The sequence below is a fragment of the Tympanuchus pallidicinctus genome, unplaced genomic scaffold, assembly GCF_026119805.1.
Source record: "Tympanuchus pallidicinctus isolate F22 unplaced genomic scaffold, pur_lepc_1.0 scaffold1, whole genome shotgun sequence".
Classification (NCBI taxonomy): Eukaryota; Metazoa; Chordata; class Aves; order Galliformes; family Phasianidae; genus Tympanuchus; species Tympanuchus pallidicinctus.
Window position 1 is genome coordinate 14802574 of NW_026294618.1, and position 20641 is coordinate 14823214.

At 39.6% G+C, this 20641-nt stretch overlaps 1 protein-coding gene across 3 annotated transcripts in view; it reads right to left on the reverse strand.

Annotated features, from left to right (window-relative positions):
- Positions 1-20641, reverse strand: part of ASAP2 (ArfGAP with SH3 domain, ankyrin repeat and PH domain 2) — an 89838-nt gene that overhangs the window by 54887 nt on the left and 14310 nt on the right. For all 3 annotated transcript variants that reach the window (XM_052698451.1, XM_052698460.1, XM_052698442.1), the window contains exons 2-3: positions 11099-11171; positions 7051-7196 (exon numbers count right to left, since the gene is read on the reverse strand). In XM_052698451.1, the coding sequence (XP_052554411.1) occupies positions 7051-7196; positions 11099-11171 (219 nt within the window). The remainder of the gene's footprint in view (positions 1-7050; positions 7197-11098; positions 11172-20641) is intronic.

The window sequence follows — 20641 nt, forward strand, 5'->3', positions numbered from 1 at the left end:
AATAAACGAACTCATGGCTGCCAGAAGTGATGGCAGAGGCAACAGGCAAACCAACATTTGTTAAGCAGAAAGATTTTCAAGGAGCTTAAGAGTCTATGGCTAAACACTGAAGTTCTTCATTTGCCAGCTCCTATTTACTTTAATTAGACTTTTTTTTTTTTTTTAGAACTGCTTTAAATCCAAAACAAAACAAACAAAAAAAGGAAACGAAAAAAGAAACTAAAAACTTTTTCACTACTTCTCAAGGAGCTTTCTTAGCACAGAGTGATTTTGATTAAACTAAAACTCAGACACTTGAAGAACCTACGACATGACTCACAGCTGTCACCAAATTCTAGATGCATTCCCTGTATTAAGAAGCTCCGGGCTTTCTCAACCACCAGTGAACTCAAGTGTTTACAAGTGACAATTTTGCTTGCTGACTCGTAATTATTTTCCTTTTTTAAGGCAAGTACTATTGCACTGAATAATTTTCAATAGTTTTTCCAGTGATTTGAGTAGGACAGGATCAATCAACATGAGCATGGAGTGACTGAAAACCCAGGAAGGCAGAAGAGATGCTTCTGGCATCAAACCATAGGCTTTTGGAAAATCACGTTAACAAAAACTTTGGACTTTTCACCACGCCTGGCTCTCACACCAGGACACAATGGTGCCTTTGCTCCCAGCCCTGCCTGCAACATGATCACGCGTCCCAGAACTGGGACAGGCTGACTTGGTGGCACAGCAATCACTGGTGTCACACCACAAGAAATGGGACTCCAGTGAAGCAGTGACTGCCCAACACTAAACGCCCACATGGAGCTGCTCATTCTGATGGCTATGTAAACATCCTCACATATCATAACAAATGTGGACCACAGAACTGTAGGAAAGAACCTCTTGAGATCATCTATTCCAACCGTCCTGCATAGCAGGTTCCCTACAGCAGGTAACGTCATGCCGCGTACTACTGGCAATGAGCACAATACCATCACCAGTAGACAAATTACAGACTGGAACTTCCTTGATTAGGAACTACAGGTATAACATAACAGAAAATACATTTTTTTTAGTATATTCTTAAAAGCATAAAGTGCATAACTCTAAAAGCAAGGAGAGACTTGAAGTTATTTCAGCCCATGCTTCTTGCCAGCGGAGAATTCCCAACTGTACATTCTCTAACCTAGGTTAAAACATCTAAGAGGGAAGCTTCCACTGCTTCCTTTGGGCCACCTCATCTAATATTTTTCACGGCCAGAGCCCATTTACACGCATTTTATTAAGTTCCCCTTCTGCAAGCACACAGTTATTGCTGAGCCAAACCCATTCTTCTAAGCTTCCTTCAGAAAACAACCTATTTAAGCCCCAATCAATTTTTTTCTTACTGTCCTCAGAATTTTTTTCCACTTGGATCAATACTTTTTTGGCAAAGAAATAAAGATAACATTCCAGACAGAGCTGAACCTATGCCATATTAAGAGGAGTTATTACATCTTGCTTTTCCTAGCACCTACAACAAAGAGGTCTATTGCAATTTCTGTACTTTTATACTTATTGCAAAAGCAAGCCTTAACATCTCTTTCCTGTTTCAGACACAAGTTTACAGTACTTTCTGATCATCTGAATCCATGTAGACCTTCTGGGTAATTCTGTGTTCAGTAGTTCCTAAAGATAACTTTTAAAAAGGATGAAAATGGAAACAGTCCTCACTTTGTATTTTTCTTTATTTATTTCTCATGATCTAGAATATTATCATCTCTCATGCCCCCCAAGGTCCCTCTGGATAACAATCCCTTCCCTCCAGTTCACTGACAACACCACACGGCTCAGTGTCATCAGCAAACTCACTGATGAGTGCACTCAATCCCACCATCCATGTCACCAGTAAAGATGTTACACTGCACTGGTCCCAGTAGGGATCCCTGAGGAATATCACTCATCTTCATGTTCACATTGAGTCACTGACCACGACTCTTTGAGTGCAATCATCCAATCCACCAACTAGCCCCTTCATTAAATTCATGTCTCTCCAATTTAGAGACAACGATGCCATGTGGGATGGTGTCAAATATTCTGTGCAAATCCAAGTAGATGACATCACATAATTGCAACTCCTTTATCCACCAACGTTGAAAGCCCATCACAAAAGACCATCAGATTTGTCAGGCATTATTCATCCTTAGTGAAGCCATCTTCATTAAGGAGGCTGTCACCTCCTTCTTTTCCATGTGCAATATCATAGTTTCTAGGAAGACTGCTGTGATTTTATCAGGTATAGAGATAAGAGAGACTAGCCTTTGGATAGCAGCTTAGGAACTTCATCTGCCAGGACACTTAGACACACAGGACTCTAACCAACTAGATCCCTGAAAAGGCCAAAGCCTGCTCTCCTGAAGTGAGCTTGCTGTGCACCCTCCTCTCTGCCATAAGGATCTCAAACTCCACCATGTCATTGTCACTGCAGCCAAGGATGCCCTCAAGTTCCATGTTCCCCATCAGTTCCTACTTGATGATGGGAACAAAGTCAAGTAGAGAATCTCTACTTGTTGGCCCCTTTATCACTTGGAGAAGGAAGCTACCATTAATACACTCCAGGAACCTCCTGGATTGCTTATGTCCTACTGTGTTGTCTCTACAACATAAACTGGGGAGGGTGAAGTTCCCCACAAGGACCAGGGCTTGAGAACACGAGGCTGCTCCTGTCCCTGCAGAAGCCCTCATCTGCTCCATCTTCCTGGTTGGATGGCCTGCAGCAGAAGCCCCACTATAATGTCACCTGTCCCAGCTCATCCTTTAACCCTGACCCACAAGCTCTTGGTCAGCAGCTCATCCATTCCCAGGCAGAGCTCCATGCACTCCAGCTGGTCACTGACATACACGGTAACATGCCCTCTTTATCTCCTTTCTCTATCATTCCTGAGGTGACTGTATTCTTCTATTCCAGCACTCTGGTCATGGGAGCCATCCCACATCTCCATGGTGCCAACAAAATCATGGCCCTGCACATGTGTGCAGGTCTCTAACTCTTCTTGTTTATTCCCATGCTATATGAATTTACACAGAGGCATTTAAGTTGGGCCACTGATGAAGCTGATTTATTGAACTGGAATTGCCTCATGATGATCTTTAATCATCAATCTTTAATCTTCACATATAATACTCCAAACCCATATATAGGTTTGGATCCATAGGTTCTTCATGTACTTAATTTAAATGAATTCTTCTACTAAACTATGCACATTTGTAAAGCTTCAGACACCAAATATATTTTTAAAACTCTGTACTGACCCATTATCCAGAAGAGAAAATTCTGGACACAAAAATCTGTAAGTTCATTATGCAGTACAGAAATATATGTCCTTCTGTTTTCTTATTGGTTATCTTCTACATCTAAGCAAATCTCTCTTCTCACATGAATTAAAACGAATATGTTTAGGAAAATGCCACCACTGTTCTTCCATTTCTCCTAATTGAAAACTATTAATAAAAAAATTTCTCACACTGAATCTCTTCCTTCCAGCTACCTTATACGCAGTGAAGCAGGCAGATTCCAGTCCTCTCAGTTACCATCAGAAAAAAGACCAAGAAGCAATACTGTATGTGCCACAAAAGCTACTGTGCTAGCTCTAACACAGCAAAAAAGCTTCCATTTTTTTCCCTGTATTTCACTATTAAAAAAGACTTCTTAATTGACTGATCTCAAACACAATTCTAATTCAAAGGAAGTTCAAGGAAGATGTATAATTTAGTATTGAAGCTGTGGTAAAAAATACTGCAGAATATATCATAAATTGATCAGTGCATTAGGCAGAAGTGAGTAGCTACAAGGACTTGACATGCAATGAGCTTTTCTTTTTTTCTCTCAAGAATTTTCAGAAATCATTTGAAATTTGAGGAACTCTACTTCTTCTTCTTCTTCTTCTTCTAAAAAAAAAAAAAAGAGCAAAGCAAAACACATAAAAACTCAAGCAATTCCAAGACATGAACTTCAGTAGTTTGCAGTTGATTACTTTAATTGTAACAAAAACTATTTCAGATACCAATGAAGTAGTTTAAAACATTAATGTCTTGATAGGTCTGTGAAACAGCAGTCTTTTGAGAAACCCTTAAAAATACTAGAGGAAAGAGTAACTTTAAAACCTTGTTAAAAGTAGAGCAACTTTATTATGTCTTTCCTTTATCTTACTGAAGACAAGTCGAAAAGAAAATCTCTTCGCAGAAGCACTTTACAGCCACAGCTCTAAATGCCACCCAGACCGAGAGCTGACAGAACACATCAGCTTTGAGAAGCAAAATCAAAGTACACGACAAAGCAAAACTTGACAGTAGCCTTAAAGCTTTGCCAGTGTTAATAGCTTTGGCATCTGTTCCAGTCTGAACATGTCCTCTCACTTCCCTGCACATTCCCCACTTGCTTCAGCTAAAAATCTTCTGGGGAAATTCAGAGCCCTATGAAACTTCAGGGGCAGGTCTACCTAAATAACATCTTCCTGTGTTTTTTCTTAACAGCAGCAAGTTGTGCATCACTAGCCACATTTCCAACAAAACTACTTTCAACCAAAGGATGTTGGATGCTATCTGGGAACACTCTAGAAGGAGAATGTTTTTCAATGCCTATGTGCTTAAGGTATTCAGAGCTTGTTATCTCACAACAGTGTGAGAAAGCATGGGGGTTGTTCCATGTATGGCTATGATTATTAAAACAAACAAACAAAAATACCTAATGTTATTTTCACCCAGTATGTAGGTCTCTTTGTGCTAGTCAATATCCTTTTAATCTCTTGGAAAATCAGACCTACATCAGCAAACTTCTAAACAGGTTTTTGAAGTAACCTCAGTCACAAAGAAATCATTCTAGTAGTTGCAACAAGCAAAGTCACCAAAATCACTGAAATTGTTTTACAGTTGTTTCATAATTTTGTAATTCTTATAAATAAATGTGGTATTTTCAAGCAATAATGATAAGTTTCTATTTTTTTAAATACATATTTATGATCAGAAGGAACTGTCTTCCTGAAAAAAAAAAAAAAAAAGCATTTAAAAGACACCATATTCAAGGTCCATCCTGTTCCTCTATTTTTTCCCTTTTCCCTTGCTAGTTGGGAGAAAATAAAATTTAAATCTAAAATCAACAATATGAAGTGCATTACGAAAGAGCAGATCATTAGACCTACTGTTCACCAGACATCTCTTTTTAAGAAAGAAGATGCCTATCCTACAGCAATACTAAAAAAAAACACAAAACCAACCAACCAACAATAAACTGCCATGTCCACATGCACTAAGAATCATAGAACGGCCTGGGTTGAAAAGGACCACAGTGATCATCTAGTTTCAACCCCTCTGCCACAGGCAGGGTCACCAAACACCAGACCAGGCTAAATTGTATACATTTCAAAAATAGAGAAAATAAGAGCCACAGATAGAGAGAAAGTGAAGACTTAGGTATGATCTCAGGTGTTTTATATATATATATATATATATATACTGAAGCAAAAATACATAGATGATAGTGGGAAAACAGAACACAGGACAAAAAGCTACCCTTTGGAGAAGACAAAAAGCTCTGTCTTAAGATAAATTTAGTAAGATGTATCCCATCTCCTATAGGTAAACATTGTGGTTTTGTTTTTCATTGAAGTTTGTGGAAGGAAAGTTGTTCACATCAGAAATATTTCATAAAGACAGTAATTACTGAAACAACAAATGCTTTGATAAAACTACATTATTGCTTGGCTTCTTAAAATAAAATACACGATCAGCTCTTTTTCTGGAGAGGAGGGTGCAGCTCTTAGTAGATTGTTTTTTTAAACCACATAAACATGGCATTTTACAGATCCATTTGTTTAATGAAGTCACCATATTGCAGCTAATGTACGATAGAGGAGTTTTTTAGTCAACAGAAGGTATTCATCAACAGACTCATTCTATTTCCCCTCCTATTTGAGCAGTTTACCTCCATGGAAAACTACTCAGGATAAATGACTGATTCACACTTGATAAGGATTCTCTTCTGACACATAATCTCAGATGCTATTTGTACAGCCAGAGATATTCAAATCGATGTGACCAATATGAAATACATTTCACTGCAGATAAATACACTTGGGGCCAGATTCTCTCTCTTTGATATCACAATTGAGTAAAACGAGAGGACAGCATCAGGGAGCGAATGAGACTGCCCTAAATCACATCAGCTGGAAACACTCCCCAAAGAACTGATTATGACCAGCTGGCTGCAAACTAGACATTTGGTCTAGAGTCATAAAAGCATCTGATCTGTCTACGTCCATCGATTTCAGCAGATGCAGATTTTTAAATGTTTGTATCAATCTGGGTCATCTTCCTTTCCTCACCCCTGGCTTAAGAGCTCTGTGGCAACAATTAATTATGGGACTCGTCCAGATACAGCCCTGGCTACTAGAGTGGAGAATCAGAATCTGCTCTGTTTGTGCTTTCTGATTAATGTGAAACTGAGGCTGAAAATTCTCCATTCATAATTAAAATTCCCATTCTTCCATTTGGCTCCATCCCATCTGGCTCACTGAAGAGTATTTTTAAGTCCTATTGGCTTCAGTTGCAGAACTTGTCCCCAGTGGATACTATTGTCTTATGACATGTTTCATTTCTTCTTCCTGACTGTCCTCCTTGAGAAGCAACAGACTCTCTCTTCCAGAAACACCAAAATTTCTCTTTAGAAGTACAAATGGAAGGTGTGACAATATAAAGTAAAAGCAACATCAAAACCAAGTAAGCCAAGCTGAGTTTTACTGGTTTCACAATTTAAAAACAATATTACTTTGTTGTGGGAAGCATATAGACACGAGAATTGCTCGCAGAGTTACGTGGTTGGGTTTGGGCTTTTTTGAGTTTTGGAAGGTGAAAGGATAAGGTGCTATACATCTCCTTAAACCAAGTTTTCTTTTTTGTTTATTTATTTATTTCTCTTAAGAACAGTCACTGCTAAAGCACAACCTATCATTAACTTGAAGAGCTGCTGTAATTCAGAAACCGAGAAATTACAGCGCCGTTAAAAAGATGACATGCTTTTATGCAAGAAATTCTTACCAAATTTTTGAAGAGTGCAGTTAATTCCTTTGTAAACACAGAAAATTTCAAAAATGCTGTTCCCAAATCTGGGTCATCCCTGCAAACACAGTTGCCTCCAAATTTCTCCAGTGCTTGTGTGTACTGTTCTTCATTTTCCACGTGAGCTTCAAAAAGAGCAAAACATGAAAATACAGTCAGCAGACAACAGGTTATAACAATTGCACCCAAGCTTAAAAAGAATGGCAGAGAAAAACAACTTTTCAGAACGTTTCTCACTATGATTGTTTACTCAATCAATAATAAAAATTGCATTTTAATAGTTATGGTGGAAGTATTAAGTATCTCACTAATTTTGCTTTATGTGCTTCTATCCAAACGTTGTACAAATGTGTGCAAGTGTCACTGCAACAAGACAATAATCTGACAAAAATCCTGTTTACAAAGACATGCAATATTTCTGTAACATACAAGGGATCACGTAACTCCTAACTCCTATAATAAACTTCTATAGTCTTTTGTTAATGCTCTTTAAATCTAACTGCTGTGTGCTGACCAAAGAATCAGAGGGGAGCAGAAACACTGGCGGTGCTGAATCCCTATTGTACAGGGCAATATATCAAAGATTTTCAGGTCATCTTAGGAGATGGACTACCAACACTGCAGATGAGGAAGGATACAACCCGTATCCGTGTTAGCTCTCTGATCCAGACCAGCAGTGGGAATCTGAAGCAAATCCTAGTAGTCTGCATTTAACATGGGATGACTGCATTCTCAGAGTAGTTTTGGTTCATGATCATCAGGTTCATTCCTAAGAAAACAAAACTTTCTCAGAAGTGTCCTGGTGCTTAATGGAGATGACATGCTCTGAATATAGTTGTAGGCTGCACTACCTTAATGCTCTTCAAAGCATGAACTCTGTGTGTTGAGGAGTTATTCCACCCAGGGAGCAAGATGAAATCTACACCAAAGCAGACTCCTCTGATTCAAATATAAGGGAAATGTGAGGGGCCTCCATCTTGTCTTCATCTAACTAGCAATTCAATCATAGTTTACCAGTTACTGTCCAGTGTAGACAGACATAAAAAGTGCACATAAATCTGGTCTGAGGAACAAAAAACCTCTTTCTGAGCTTAGTGACTGAGTTAAGCTTGAGCACACAAGGCAAAGCACATCAAGTTGGCACCTGATTAAGTTAATACTGCATATTTCTTATTCTAGTTGCAGCATATTTCTAATGGTTCAAAAGAATTAAGAATAAAAACCCCACACCCTAGAAAACAAATTATGTATGAATAAGAACAAAGAATCCTTCTTGGCCATTACATGAAACCAGCAGAAACCCTGAAGATTAATGTTAGTTCAAACTAGCAATGATCTGGTTTAATTTCAAGCCCATTTGCGTATGTTAGCAATTTAATATCCAAAGGATTCATGTTGCAGTGTCCTTTCCCCAAAACATTTTGCTATTTGAACTACAGGATAAATTAAGGCTGTACAGCTAACACAATTGTATGATATGAATACACCTGGAGAAGCTTTGAATGAACTGAGACATACTGACACTTGAAGAAGCTTTGAACAAACTGGCACAGACAGCAAAAAACAGGGTTTGGCTCATTGCAACTGCACTATTCACACAGCTACCCAGTGTGGTTAATTATTTCCATATCACTTTCTTCATCCTTACTGCTTCCTGCATCTAGCTTTGCATGTCTGAACCCAAGTAAGGGTGGAGGTCAGGACAATTCAAATAGCAAAAAGAGAACACCACCACTGCATGAAAACAAGGTGAAAAGGCTGCTGCTGCTAACTGCTGTAGTTAGTTGTGAAATCAGCAGTCAGCAGAACCATGCTGACTTTTTACCAGATTATACAGGAGGCTTCTATTTCATACAAAACTTGGGCCGCTGCTTCTGGATCTACATATCAGATTTTAAGAAGTCAACAGACCAGCAGCTCTGTAACAGTTGTAAGCAATCTTCATAATGCTGCTGGTCATTACAGTAGCAACACTATATGGGAGCTGAGCTGGTACTCCAGAAGTACATCTAAAGAGCAGGAAGTGGTTTTTTTCCACAGCTCCTGACCCAAAATACTCTCCCTTGCCCTCAGGTTTCTTTCTGATGGGCTTCAAAAGGTTTTCTACAAACTTTTTACATGTTCTTGTAATGATGGGACCAAGGGGGAATGGCTTTAATCCAAAAGAGGAGAGATTTAAATTAGAAGTTAGGAGGAAGTTCTTTACTTGGAGGGGGGTGAGGCCCTGGCACAGCTACCCAGAGAGCTGTGGGTGCTCCATCCCTGCAGCTGCTCAAAGCCAGGTTGGGTGGGCCCTGGGCAGCCTGAGCTGGTGGGGGGCAGCCAGCCCATGGCAGGGGTTGGGCGGGTGGGCTGTGAGGTTCCTTCCAACCCAGGCCTTTGTGTGATTCTGTCCAAAACAAAACAAAAAACACCCAAGCCATGTTTGTTTGAGGCTCTTTTTTTACTAAGAAACTGAATGACAAACAAATTGGGATCCTAATGGTTTCTACCATTCACGCATGTAAGGAAAACAAAACAGGTAAGTTTTATAATCAGGGAAACTATATTAAAAAAAAAAAAAAAAAAGCACCAGTAGCCATGCTCTTTTGAATACAGAGCTACAGTTTTTTCTTTTGTCAACAGAAATCTCCATTGCCAGAGAGGCAAAGCAGTATTTGTGCTGGTGGAACAGATGTGCCCTCAAATGTTTATTGTCAAGATTGAACAGTATGAATTTAAAAATCAGTCAAAGCACTGATTTTTATGCAAAAAATGCAGTGATTTGCTGCAATGCTATAACAAATACAATGATGAGGAAGAATAGCCTAGCAACCAAAAATTACCAAGAAACAAAAAACAGAACACAGCATGACAAACAAATACATAACAGATGACACAGCTCCAGATCAATCTTAAACTGGATACTCAACCATCCGAAGATAACAGCTTCATAGGCTTCAGCAAGAAGGAATTTCCTTTCCATTAGCTGATACAAATTATACCACCATAGTAGTCCTCATAAGTTCTGTCAGATATTGGTGGCTCTCCAAAATGGCCATGCCTATCTTTTTTGCATATAATATAGGTTTTCTTAGCTCCAATTGCTATGAACTGCAAGATAAGAACAGAAATCACTGGAACAGGCTGCCCAGGGAGGTGGTGGAGTCTCCTTCCCTGGAGATGTTCAAGATCTGCCTGGATGCCTACTTGTGTGACCTGCTGTAGGGAACCTGCTTTGGCAGGGGGGTTGGACTTGATGATCTCTGGAGGTCCCTTCCAACCCCTACAATTCTGTGATTCTGTCATTCTGTGAAATGAACAAAATGCTGTTTCTTCTTGTTGCTGATCCATAAAAACAAAAGTGTAATTCATTTTTTCAAAAGTAAACACATAGAACTCCATGGGATTTGAGCAGGATGAAAATGCACACAGCAATAGTTCTTCATATTTTTATCACTTTGTCAGAAATATCTGACAATATATCATGACATATCATGACAATAACAAATTGAAGCTCATCAGCTTTCTCTTGTCACGAAATTCTCAATGCACAAAACTGGGAGCCACCAGGAGGCTGTTTATAAAAGCAGTTAAGTTGGTGTAGATTCCTATCACTGACAAAAAGGATAATTTCCACTCACACCCTGCCTCCCCCCCATGTCCTGGAGGATCACATGTCTTGCAGTGAAATCAACACAACTGGGGTTAGATGAGCACCTGAAATGGCTTATGTAAATTTCCGTGTGCTGAAAATCCCATCTAGAGATCTGTCAAGCAGCAGGGGTGGCAGAAAGAGCAGGCAGCCCTGAAGAGGGGGAAGGACCCCACTTCGTATCAGTATGGCATGGCAGGTTCAGCTATCTCACAAAATTTGATTGCTACTGATCTCATTATGCAGCTCGTTTGAGACTGCTATTTAAAATGCACATATTTCTTTTCTTAGTTGCCCATGTAACTTTCTATTTCATTATGAAGACCAGCTTCGACAATTCCCCAACCCTTCAGTTTCAGCAATACAGCTTACCAGAACTTGTTAGCTACTTACCCAGACCAGATACATTGATAGCTTTGACAGATTTCTTCATTTTGTAGAGAACAGTTCGGTCAACATCCAGAGCCTAAAATAGAAAAAAAACAAACTAAATGTGAAATACTGGCCTGACCTCCAGTAAATCTGCGCCCTAGAAACTTTCTGTACAAACAACAGGATTGTGTTAGTTAATTTTATTCCTGTAATTATTAAATTACATGCCAGTTGCTCCCACCCCATCTGCACAACCCATTCTGTCCCTTTGTTCACAAGGATACATCTTCCCTCTTTCCATGGTGACCGGATTCATTTATACCCAGCACCTTCTGGGTTTATTAATAGTTTAATATTCCAAAATGAACGCATTTATACAATATCTTCTTATGTTAAATTATTGAAGAAGCTTACTTAAAATAGTATCAGCCTGCCGTATGTTTTGACATATGATGCTGAAGAAACAAGCAATATTACTTCCCCAGGCAGAATATTAAAAATGGAACTTAATTTCAGCTTTCCTGAATAATTCAGTTAATTAATTGCCTTCCCAGTTATATGAACTTTGTGACTGCTGTGCTGCGCAAAATAAATTGAATCTCTCTCAAAAATACCACTTGTTTTTTTGACACTCTGCAGAGCTTTTACCGACACGACATAAAATTCAAGTTTAAATCCTGTCCAGAATCCTCAAGCATTTATAATCAACTCGTTTGAAATGAAGAAGTTGAGATAACCAAACATTTTGCTTACTAAAGTGAAATACGGGCAGATTAAAAAACAAACAAATTTTGCAAAACTGCAAAAAAATGTAAATGTGAATTCCAAAGCTTGGGCCTCACTGAAGAACAATACCAAAACCAAGAAATTACATTATGCCAAGAGCTATTTAACATGCCACACACTACAACAGCAAATAGAAAGCACAAAATTCATACCAGTTTTCATTCAAAAGGCTCCAGTAAGCTGCAACAGCAACAAAAACAACCTATTGTTGTTTCACTGTTCATCATTTGTGTAAGACAAATGATGCATACCAGTCAGTCCCCAGGAACCCATCTTAACATACAGAATGCAAACAGAAGGATTATCCATCATAATTAAGGGAGTATTCTTAAACTGAATCAATTTAGACCGCAAATAGCAGGCAACATCTTTGCAGCATTCCATGGAAATGCACACATTCTGATGTTGCCTTCCTACTGCACACAGTGTGACAGTACTGCTACGTCCATTGGAACCTTTACCTCCTGTGCCTTTACTGTCAGCATCTGAAATGTATTAGTAGAAGTACAGAGACATTACCATGTGTGATGGTCTGAAAAAAATCCCTAAGAAAGCCCATAAAAGTCACACAGGACTGTTCACCTCAGCAATTTGGACTGCTGCAATTAAAACGAACCAGTATACAGTGCAGTCTCAAAGGTCAGAACAGTCACCTGCCTGCATGGAAACACAGAAGGAAACTCCTTCATTGCATACTAAGTGATTGCTAAAATAACCTCAGCAGAGCACCCATCAGACCAGTTGATTACAGAGGAAAGATAATTTCATCAATGACTTCATCAAAGAGCAATTACTCTCTTGGAGAGGAAAAGAAAGAAACATCCCCAACTACAAGCATCACAATTAATGGCCCAAGGGAAGGATGATGGCCAGACACTTTGAAGTTACAGATTCAGTTCCCATCTGAGCCTCAGATTTGTGTGTGCAGCTGATAAATTATTTAATGCTTGCACTTTAATTGTGGAAAAGAAAGAAATAGGAGAATATGGTATTTTTTTTCAATAAGAGGAGAGTGCAGGAAGGATAAATGCACTGGTTGAATTACAAACCACTCGTACTATCGTGGTGAGGGCTGCAGACAGACCTAAAGGTACACTGGCCATGACTGCCTCAGTCTGAAAGCACAGACTCTCAGTAACGGAAAATTTTAGCTCTTCTTCAACTGAAGTCATCATTTTGGTTTGCCAAAACCTCCCAGCCTCTCTAGGATTACGCACCAGAACATAAAGCTAATGCCATAACATAATGGTGCTGGCAATTTGAATATCTAGGCAAGGTCAGGCAGTCAGTTCACATAAATATGGAAAACATGCAATTCAGAAAGAAAACTTCTAGAGAAGACTGAGGGCGACAAAGCAGACAAAACCTCAGGCTGTAGTTTGGTCAACATCTTCCAGACAACTAGCATAGGCTTGCTTGGAACTCCTTTAGCCCTTCCAGCTGCTCCTGTACAAGTGTTTGTGGGGACAAGCAGTGAACTGTAGCAGACAAGCGATCCGTGTTCAAAGTGACATAGGAAGGAAAACTTTTTTCAGCTGGATGAGAAGGCAAGCAGAAATAAGCAGAATGACCAACAAACCTGCGTGCTTCTGCTGAAGAACATCTTCAAGACCATTTCTGAACAAGATTTACATAAATGGCTACTTGAGTGCAGCAAGCACTTACTGTCCCCTCTTTTTCTCTTTTCTCACCCTTAGCATTACACTAGTCTTAACCTTCCTTCATATCTTCCTTCACCACAATAAACCAGGTGAGTAGTTCAGTTTGTCTGGAAAGTGGTACCACACTTCTAAGGTGACAGCAGACACTGAAAAAACCAACAGGACTGAAACTAAATGGCTGAATACCACAAGGAGAAGCAGCAGCTTGCTGAGGACTTCGCCCAGCTTCTGCTCAGGTGTTCATCCATGAACAGCACAGAAGTATACTCCCAGCAGCAAAGTATCCATACTCTCATTGTATAAATGTAACGTGGACTCAACTTACTTCCTCCCCAAATCAGCTGAAAAAGTAAGTATTCTGAAGCAATTTGTGACATAAAGCACTCCGTATGAAACCTAGAGGAATACTGTAAAGGAAAAAACAAAATTGCCAGAAGAATAAACTGTGTTTCATTCTTTAAGAACGTAAGCATTTTATTGTTGATTTAAATAACTGATACGGTAGTGACAACGGTAAGAAATACAATAGTGAAGACTGCAAAGTCATTTCAGGTGGGGCACAATGCAGATATGAACTGGAAGATCACCTGCCAAAAAATTAAGGAGAATAAGCATTTTGGTATAGCAATTGTAGGTCCGAGGTGTTGGTCCTACCAGTTTATGGGTCTTTCCAAGTCAGTGGAAATTGGACTCTGTAACAAACACTTCCAGAAAAATTACATGCACAAAATAGGATGTGACACAGATGTTGTATTCATCCACTAGGATGTGAACTATGGAAGTAAATGTCTTTCTTGAACTGTTCTGGTTTTGGAATTAGATTATTTGGAATAAGCTACAGAAAACCTACATCAGGCCCGCAGCCAAAGGGAGTCAGCACATATTCACTGCACAGTAGAGATTATAAAGAAAATTTTAACTGTAAGAGGAATAGCTACCTTCCTGCCAGGATCTCCAGTCTGTTACTTAGAGAACTGACAATCAATTTGATTTTGGTGGGTTAACACGGCACCGATAGCCCACACCCTAAGCTTGTTCAGGTACCCTGACAGACAAGCTGCAGCCTGGTCTCTCCAAACTTGAAATGATCCTACCTGATGCTAACAGAGAAGAAAAAGGGATAAGCACTCAGAAACATTTAAGCTAAAAACTAACAAAAGCATAAAATCAGCTGAGTAAAAGCTGCACGAGAACAAACTGCAGCTGGAATCAGGAAAACAAATCCAGCTCAGGAAAGCCTGGGAATGAAGAGTTAAAAAAAAAAAACAACAGGCCATCGTAAGAGGGGCCTGAATAAATTTCTGAAGGATTGCTGTGGTGGTTCCTGCAGAAGTAAAGAGCCAGACTTGCCTGTAGGAGGGTTCTTTTAGTTCTTCAATCCTATGTGAAATCTTTTGATGCTATGTCATTTTCGTGATGCATGTCTGGAGACTATGCATGAAATACTGAAACGTTTTCAGTCACTATTACTATATTTTATCCTTGCTTATGGTCCTAAAAATGGGGCTCTGCCTTGCTTACTTTTTGTTTCAATGAAAGAGGTCCCTACTCACAACTCAGGATTCAAAGGAGTCCCGTTTCAGTACAAAATTTTGAAACATAAGCACTTTGTCTTTAATGCTGTTCTTCATATTTTCTCATTCTTTTCTTTGTCCAAATCTTACCATAAGACATGAGCCTACATACAGCTGCAGCTCCATTATATTTTCATTTACATGCAGTACAGTGCAGGGAAGAACTTCTTTGCTGTGAGGATGACAGAGCACTGGAACAGGCTGCCTGGAGAGACTGTGGAGTCTCCTCCTGGATATTCAAGGCCCTCCTGGTTGCCAACCTGTGTGACCTGCTGTATGGAACCTGCAGGGTGGTTAGGCTCGATCATCTCTAGACGTTCTTTCTAACCCCTCCAATTCTGTGATTTCCATGTCATAAATACATACACACTGCACTGACACACACTCGCACACACACTCGCACACACACCAAAATGCTGCCCTTCCCTTCTTCAACTGCTGTGCCAGAAGCACTGAAATTTAAAGAGGCTTTTGATATTGCATATTCTACCTTTTTTTTTTTTTTTAAACCCATTTACAATGCCCACAGAACTTCTGTATCAGAAAAAAGGAATCATTTAATTCATATGGTGGGATCACTTTGCCCTCTCATTTAATGTTTCCAGCTTTGACTCAAATAAAGTCCAACATCCCTCACTCTGTGGCAGTTGTTTACTTTGGCATCTGTTTATTCCAGCACAACATACTCAAAGAGGACATATGAATTATTTTCATGCTCCCACTCAGTTTCTACTGATAAGGGCTTAGACTTCCTTGACTTCCCTTCTGTTAAAAATAGTAAAAGCAACTTTAATTTAGGGGGAAAAAAAAAGCATTCTATAGATACAGTACATTAGTAAAGAAGCAGCTTTGTTGTAGGATTTGCTCCACGTGTCATGAACTGAAACAAACTCAAAGCAACTTTCTTGACAGTGCCCTTGCCAACACAGTGTTTTTCTGAACATAGTATTTATGGCTTCTGCTCATTTATGTGACTTCTAATGCTAATCGTGTGAATGATGCTCAGATACACTTCTTTTGGCATCGCACCAATGTGGTGCTGCTGTAGCATACCTAGAGATTACAGACATCCTCTGAGAACCAAGCTGTTGGGCAGACTAAAACAAACAGCAACCAGAGTGGATCTTGTTCTCCTGACGTGTATTTCAAGGCTTCTAAATAAGTGCTAATATTGAATTGAAATAAATGAACACAAGGAAGTCCGTTACCAAGCTTGATATTCACATCAGTATTCTTCAGAATGCAGAGCTAATCTCTTGTAACAGCACAGAAATATGATGTTGTGTGAAAATGCCTTGTACCTTACAATCTGTGATGACCAGTGAAAAAGATCACAAGACAAGTTCACTTACTCCAAATGAAATATCTGCAATTTATTTTGCTCTATCTTTGACTTGTTTTATCCCCTGTGCCACTAGCACACATGGTCACCACACATGATCACTACAACACACGCACCCACCCACCCAACTTACTTGCAATGTATGACTTCTTTTTAAATTGCACTTTTTTCCTAACAAGCTCTGGTTAACATCTCGACACCCATCACAAGTACACTTGGGAAAATACATCAGTACGTGACCAAAGGAATTCAGTAACATCACTTAGCTCTCTGGAATGCCCCAGACTGAAAATGTCAAAATGGCAACATGAAAGTGAATGGAGTTCTATGGCCCATACACACTGACTGTAGAAGCAGCAATTCAAATCACAGTAATTTTTTTTTTGCTAAGTTCCACATGCCTGATGAGAATTTAGCAACATGTATGTCTTTAATTATTAGAGGCAGGGGGCCAACATACCAAGATAGAGAAGAAAACATAGCTTTTGAAATGAGGGCTATACTGAGAGAGAAGGGCTGAACTAAACTCACATCAGTAGCACGGCTTTTCTCCTCCTCTAAGAACAAAGTCCAGTTCCACTTGCCAAAGGCCAATTTCCATTTTAACTGCTTAAAAGCTTTCTATTCTGAACAAAGAAACATGCCAGCTAATTAGAACCAAACCCATCCTACAACGAAGAAATCAGCGCTAGGTTAATGAAACTTCCTGAAATGCTATTCTACATCCTAGGCCACGAGCCACAGTCTGTCCTGCTACTTTAAAATAAGAACAATAATGAATCTGTTCAAGTGCATTTCACATTGCCTAGGAAGATTTCAGTGCCCTGGGAAATACAATATTCAAACACTTATTGTTGCTTCCCAAAGACTAGCCTCAAAATCTCAAAACTAGCATCAGTGTAAAAAAATCTGCATTCTCTCAATAGAGATTGTACAACATTCAGGATTCTTTCTTCTGGACGGGAGGATGGTTCAAATTAATAATATGTTGCGCACATTTCAGGCTGACAACAGAGAAATGAGGTGTTACTTGTTCTTTTCAGTAGAGCAGGGCAAAAACAAGCTGTTCTATTTTTATTATATTTAATTGGAGGAGGAAAATAAGTAACAAACTGGGTAAACATCCTGAAGATTTTTGGCACCTTTTAAAAATGAGAGGACGTGGGGAACAACCAGGCAGTAGCAGGACGAATGGTCAGCCCATGGGCTCTGGTTAGACGGTCGCTTGGAAGCCACAAGTGTGCAGACACCTTTTGTGCCAAATTTACAGAAGTCTGGGTCCCTTTCTTAGGAAAGTCCACTTGCACCAGTGCCTTATACCTTTATGGCCCAGAAAATAGATGTGAAGGAATAGCAACATAGCCACACTGAGTCAGATCAACAGTCCATTTAACCTGGCATCCTCTCTCAGCAGAGGCCAGCAGTATGTTTGGAGCAGTGACGGAAGAAAAGCCCACATACATCCTTCCCCAGGATAATCTCCTAGATTCCAGCAAGCACTTTAAGAAGAAAAGACTGAGAGACATCCAACCAGAAAACGCTACGCAGCCCAACAGGCTACTCTCAAGAGAAACAGGAAACCAAGTTTTCTAACTCCACATAAGAGCAAGAGCAAACTCAAGCTGTTTTTCTGCAGCCCAGCCTGAGAACTTTGATGACTGCACTGCAGCAAGCTGTGGGAAGCAGCGAGGGAGGAAGGAGAAGGAGGAGGCCTTCATCTTTGCTCCCTTTCTTACTTAAAACATTTGAAAGCCTCTAATACATTCCATTCTTCTTACCCACAGAAGTTTCAGTTTAGAAAGGCTAAAATTAACTATTTGTGATTCCTGGTTACCTAGACCTGAATTTGTTAAAAGTCTCAACCAATGTTTCTTTCTTTCTTTCTTTTTAAAGAGGGGGGTGTCAGTTGGAACTACAACAAGAAGATCACGTAAGTCCTGCTAGAGGAATAACAACATTCTGGCAAACAAATCCCCAAATCATCCTGGAGAAAGATGCAGTGTGCTTTGCTTTACCCCATACCGCCCATTTAACTAACAAAGACGCAAATAAAATACAGCGTATTACTTTTAAATCCAATATAAACAATGATTTTAACCGCTCTACTTTAAAGCAAAATCTAACCTCATCTTCAATTTTAGTAATTTGTATTAAAGTACTGTGCTACACAATAGCCATAAATCACTCTGTACCTCACACCTTCTAGTGTTTCAGGATAAATAACAGTGCCAGAGGCTGCTGCAAATGTTGAACACAAATGGGAACAGCCTTTCCAGAGACAAAAGGATGCAGAAAAAACACAGCCAGCTAGTATGGAAAGGAGAAGTAAGCGAGCAAAAGTCAGCTCCTGCTCTTAGCCAGACTGCTCTTATTTACACAGTAGCAACAGCAAGTTCTGAACACTCACAGCGCACCAGTAAGCGCCATCTTTTGACGTTTCTGGTGCATCTTTAAAGGCAATCTGGATCTTGCTATAATTACATCTCTCCGTCAGAAGATCAGAGGCACTCGCAGACGTTCTCAGTTTGTTATTTTTCTATTGGAAACTAACCCTCTGCACTGCTACCCTCAATCTATCTTTCTGTTACAGAAGATGGTAAAAAGCTTCCTAAGTTCCCTCATCCCCCACCAAAATCCTATTTCCATTCTCTTCTCTTCATGTCATTTCCTCCCTCCATGCATTAGTCTTCTTCCAACCTCTGTCCGCTGACCACCTGGCACATACTGAGAGGCTTCATTTGCATCCTCTGGGACACAAGTCCCACATTCTCAACTCAGTTTAGTTTTGAGTGACTTCTTCATTTGGAAAGTACACGTGAAGGAGTGTTCCACAATATTACATCCTACAATAATCACGGCAGTTAATTTAGATATACATATATATATGTATTATATATCATTATTATATATATATTATAAATACATAATTATATATTATATAGTTAATTTAGGTCTTAGGCCTGAGACATGTCTACATAAGAGACTACGAAAGCACAGAGACAGACATCAATAAAAAAGTTGGGGTTTAATACAGAATTGTCTCTCAAAGCCCCTTTGCACAAAAGCAATAGTTCTCCAGCATCTGGGTTTGTGGTTCCTGTGGGCCTGGTGCCAAGGCAATCTGTTTGAACAAGCACTGAGCTGCCTGGCAGAAAAGAGTAGTAAGCATTTAAGCTCTAAACGACTGCACATACAGCTACGGGTATGCATGAAAAGAGGTAATGCTGCTGCTCTGGGAAATTTACACTTGTAAGTAAAAAGCAATCCTACTGCAAAGTAAAAGATGGGAAAATCTGACGCTTCCGTATTACAGAATCACAGAATCTCAAGGGTTGGAAGGGACCTCAGGAGACCATCAAGTCCAACCCTGCTGCTAAAACAGGTATCTTACAATAGGTCACATAGGTGTGTGTCCAGGCAGGTCTCAAACGTCTCCATAGGAGGAGACTCCACACAAACACACCTGAGCACAATATTTTATTTAAGTCATTGAACAAGGTCAAACAGTTGAATTCAGAAATCCTCTCCATCAGTAAAGAGAAACCTGGAACGAGAGGTTCAGAGCTACAAAGCCCCAGCCCTGACAAGTCACTGCATGACACCGTTGCATGCTAAGCAAAAAAGGAGTCTGCTAATTCAGTTTCCAGGTGGGCCCCTCACTGTATCAAGTTGGACAGACACTTAAGCAAAGGGGGGCAAATACTGAGCATTTTTGTTTAAGGACACTTCTTGCTTAAGAGAACAGAATGGAGAGCCCTGACGCCAGCTAGTTCTTGAGAATACATCCACATTCTAGTTTATTTTATAGTGAATAGAATGGTCTCAATTTCTCTTTTTACAACTTTACCATCACAATTGCAGCTATCTGCTTCCAAATCTGAGGCGAGTGGATTTTAAATAGAGAACTCATAAGCAAAGTAACAGAGTCGTTAAATTTACTTCTGTACACCAGATCATTTTTCAAACAAAAGGTGTGTAAATCGAACTCCCTGATTTCATTCTTGTTTAATTTTCCAGCTGCACTAACTGCTGATATTTATACCCACATATTTAATCTTACGCGCTCACTCCAACAATCTAAGACATCATTATGTAAAACAAGATTACATTTTTTCAAAAACACACTTCTGAAGATGAAGCTCAATTGACTGCTATCTTGAACAGCCATGTCAACTTCTCTGTCTCTTCATCTGTGGTGAAA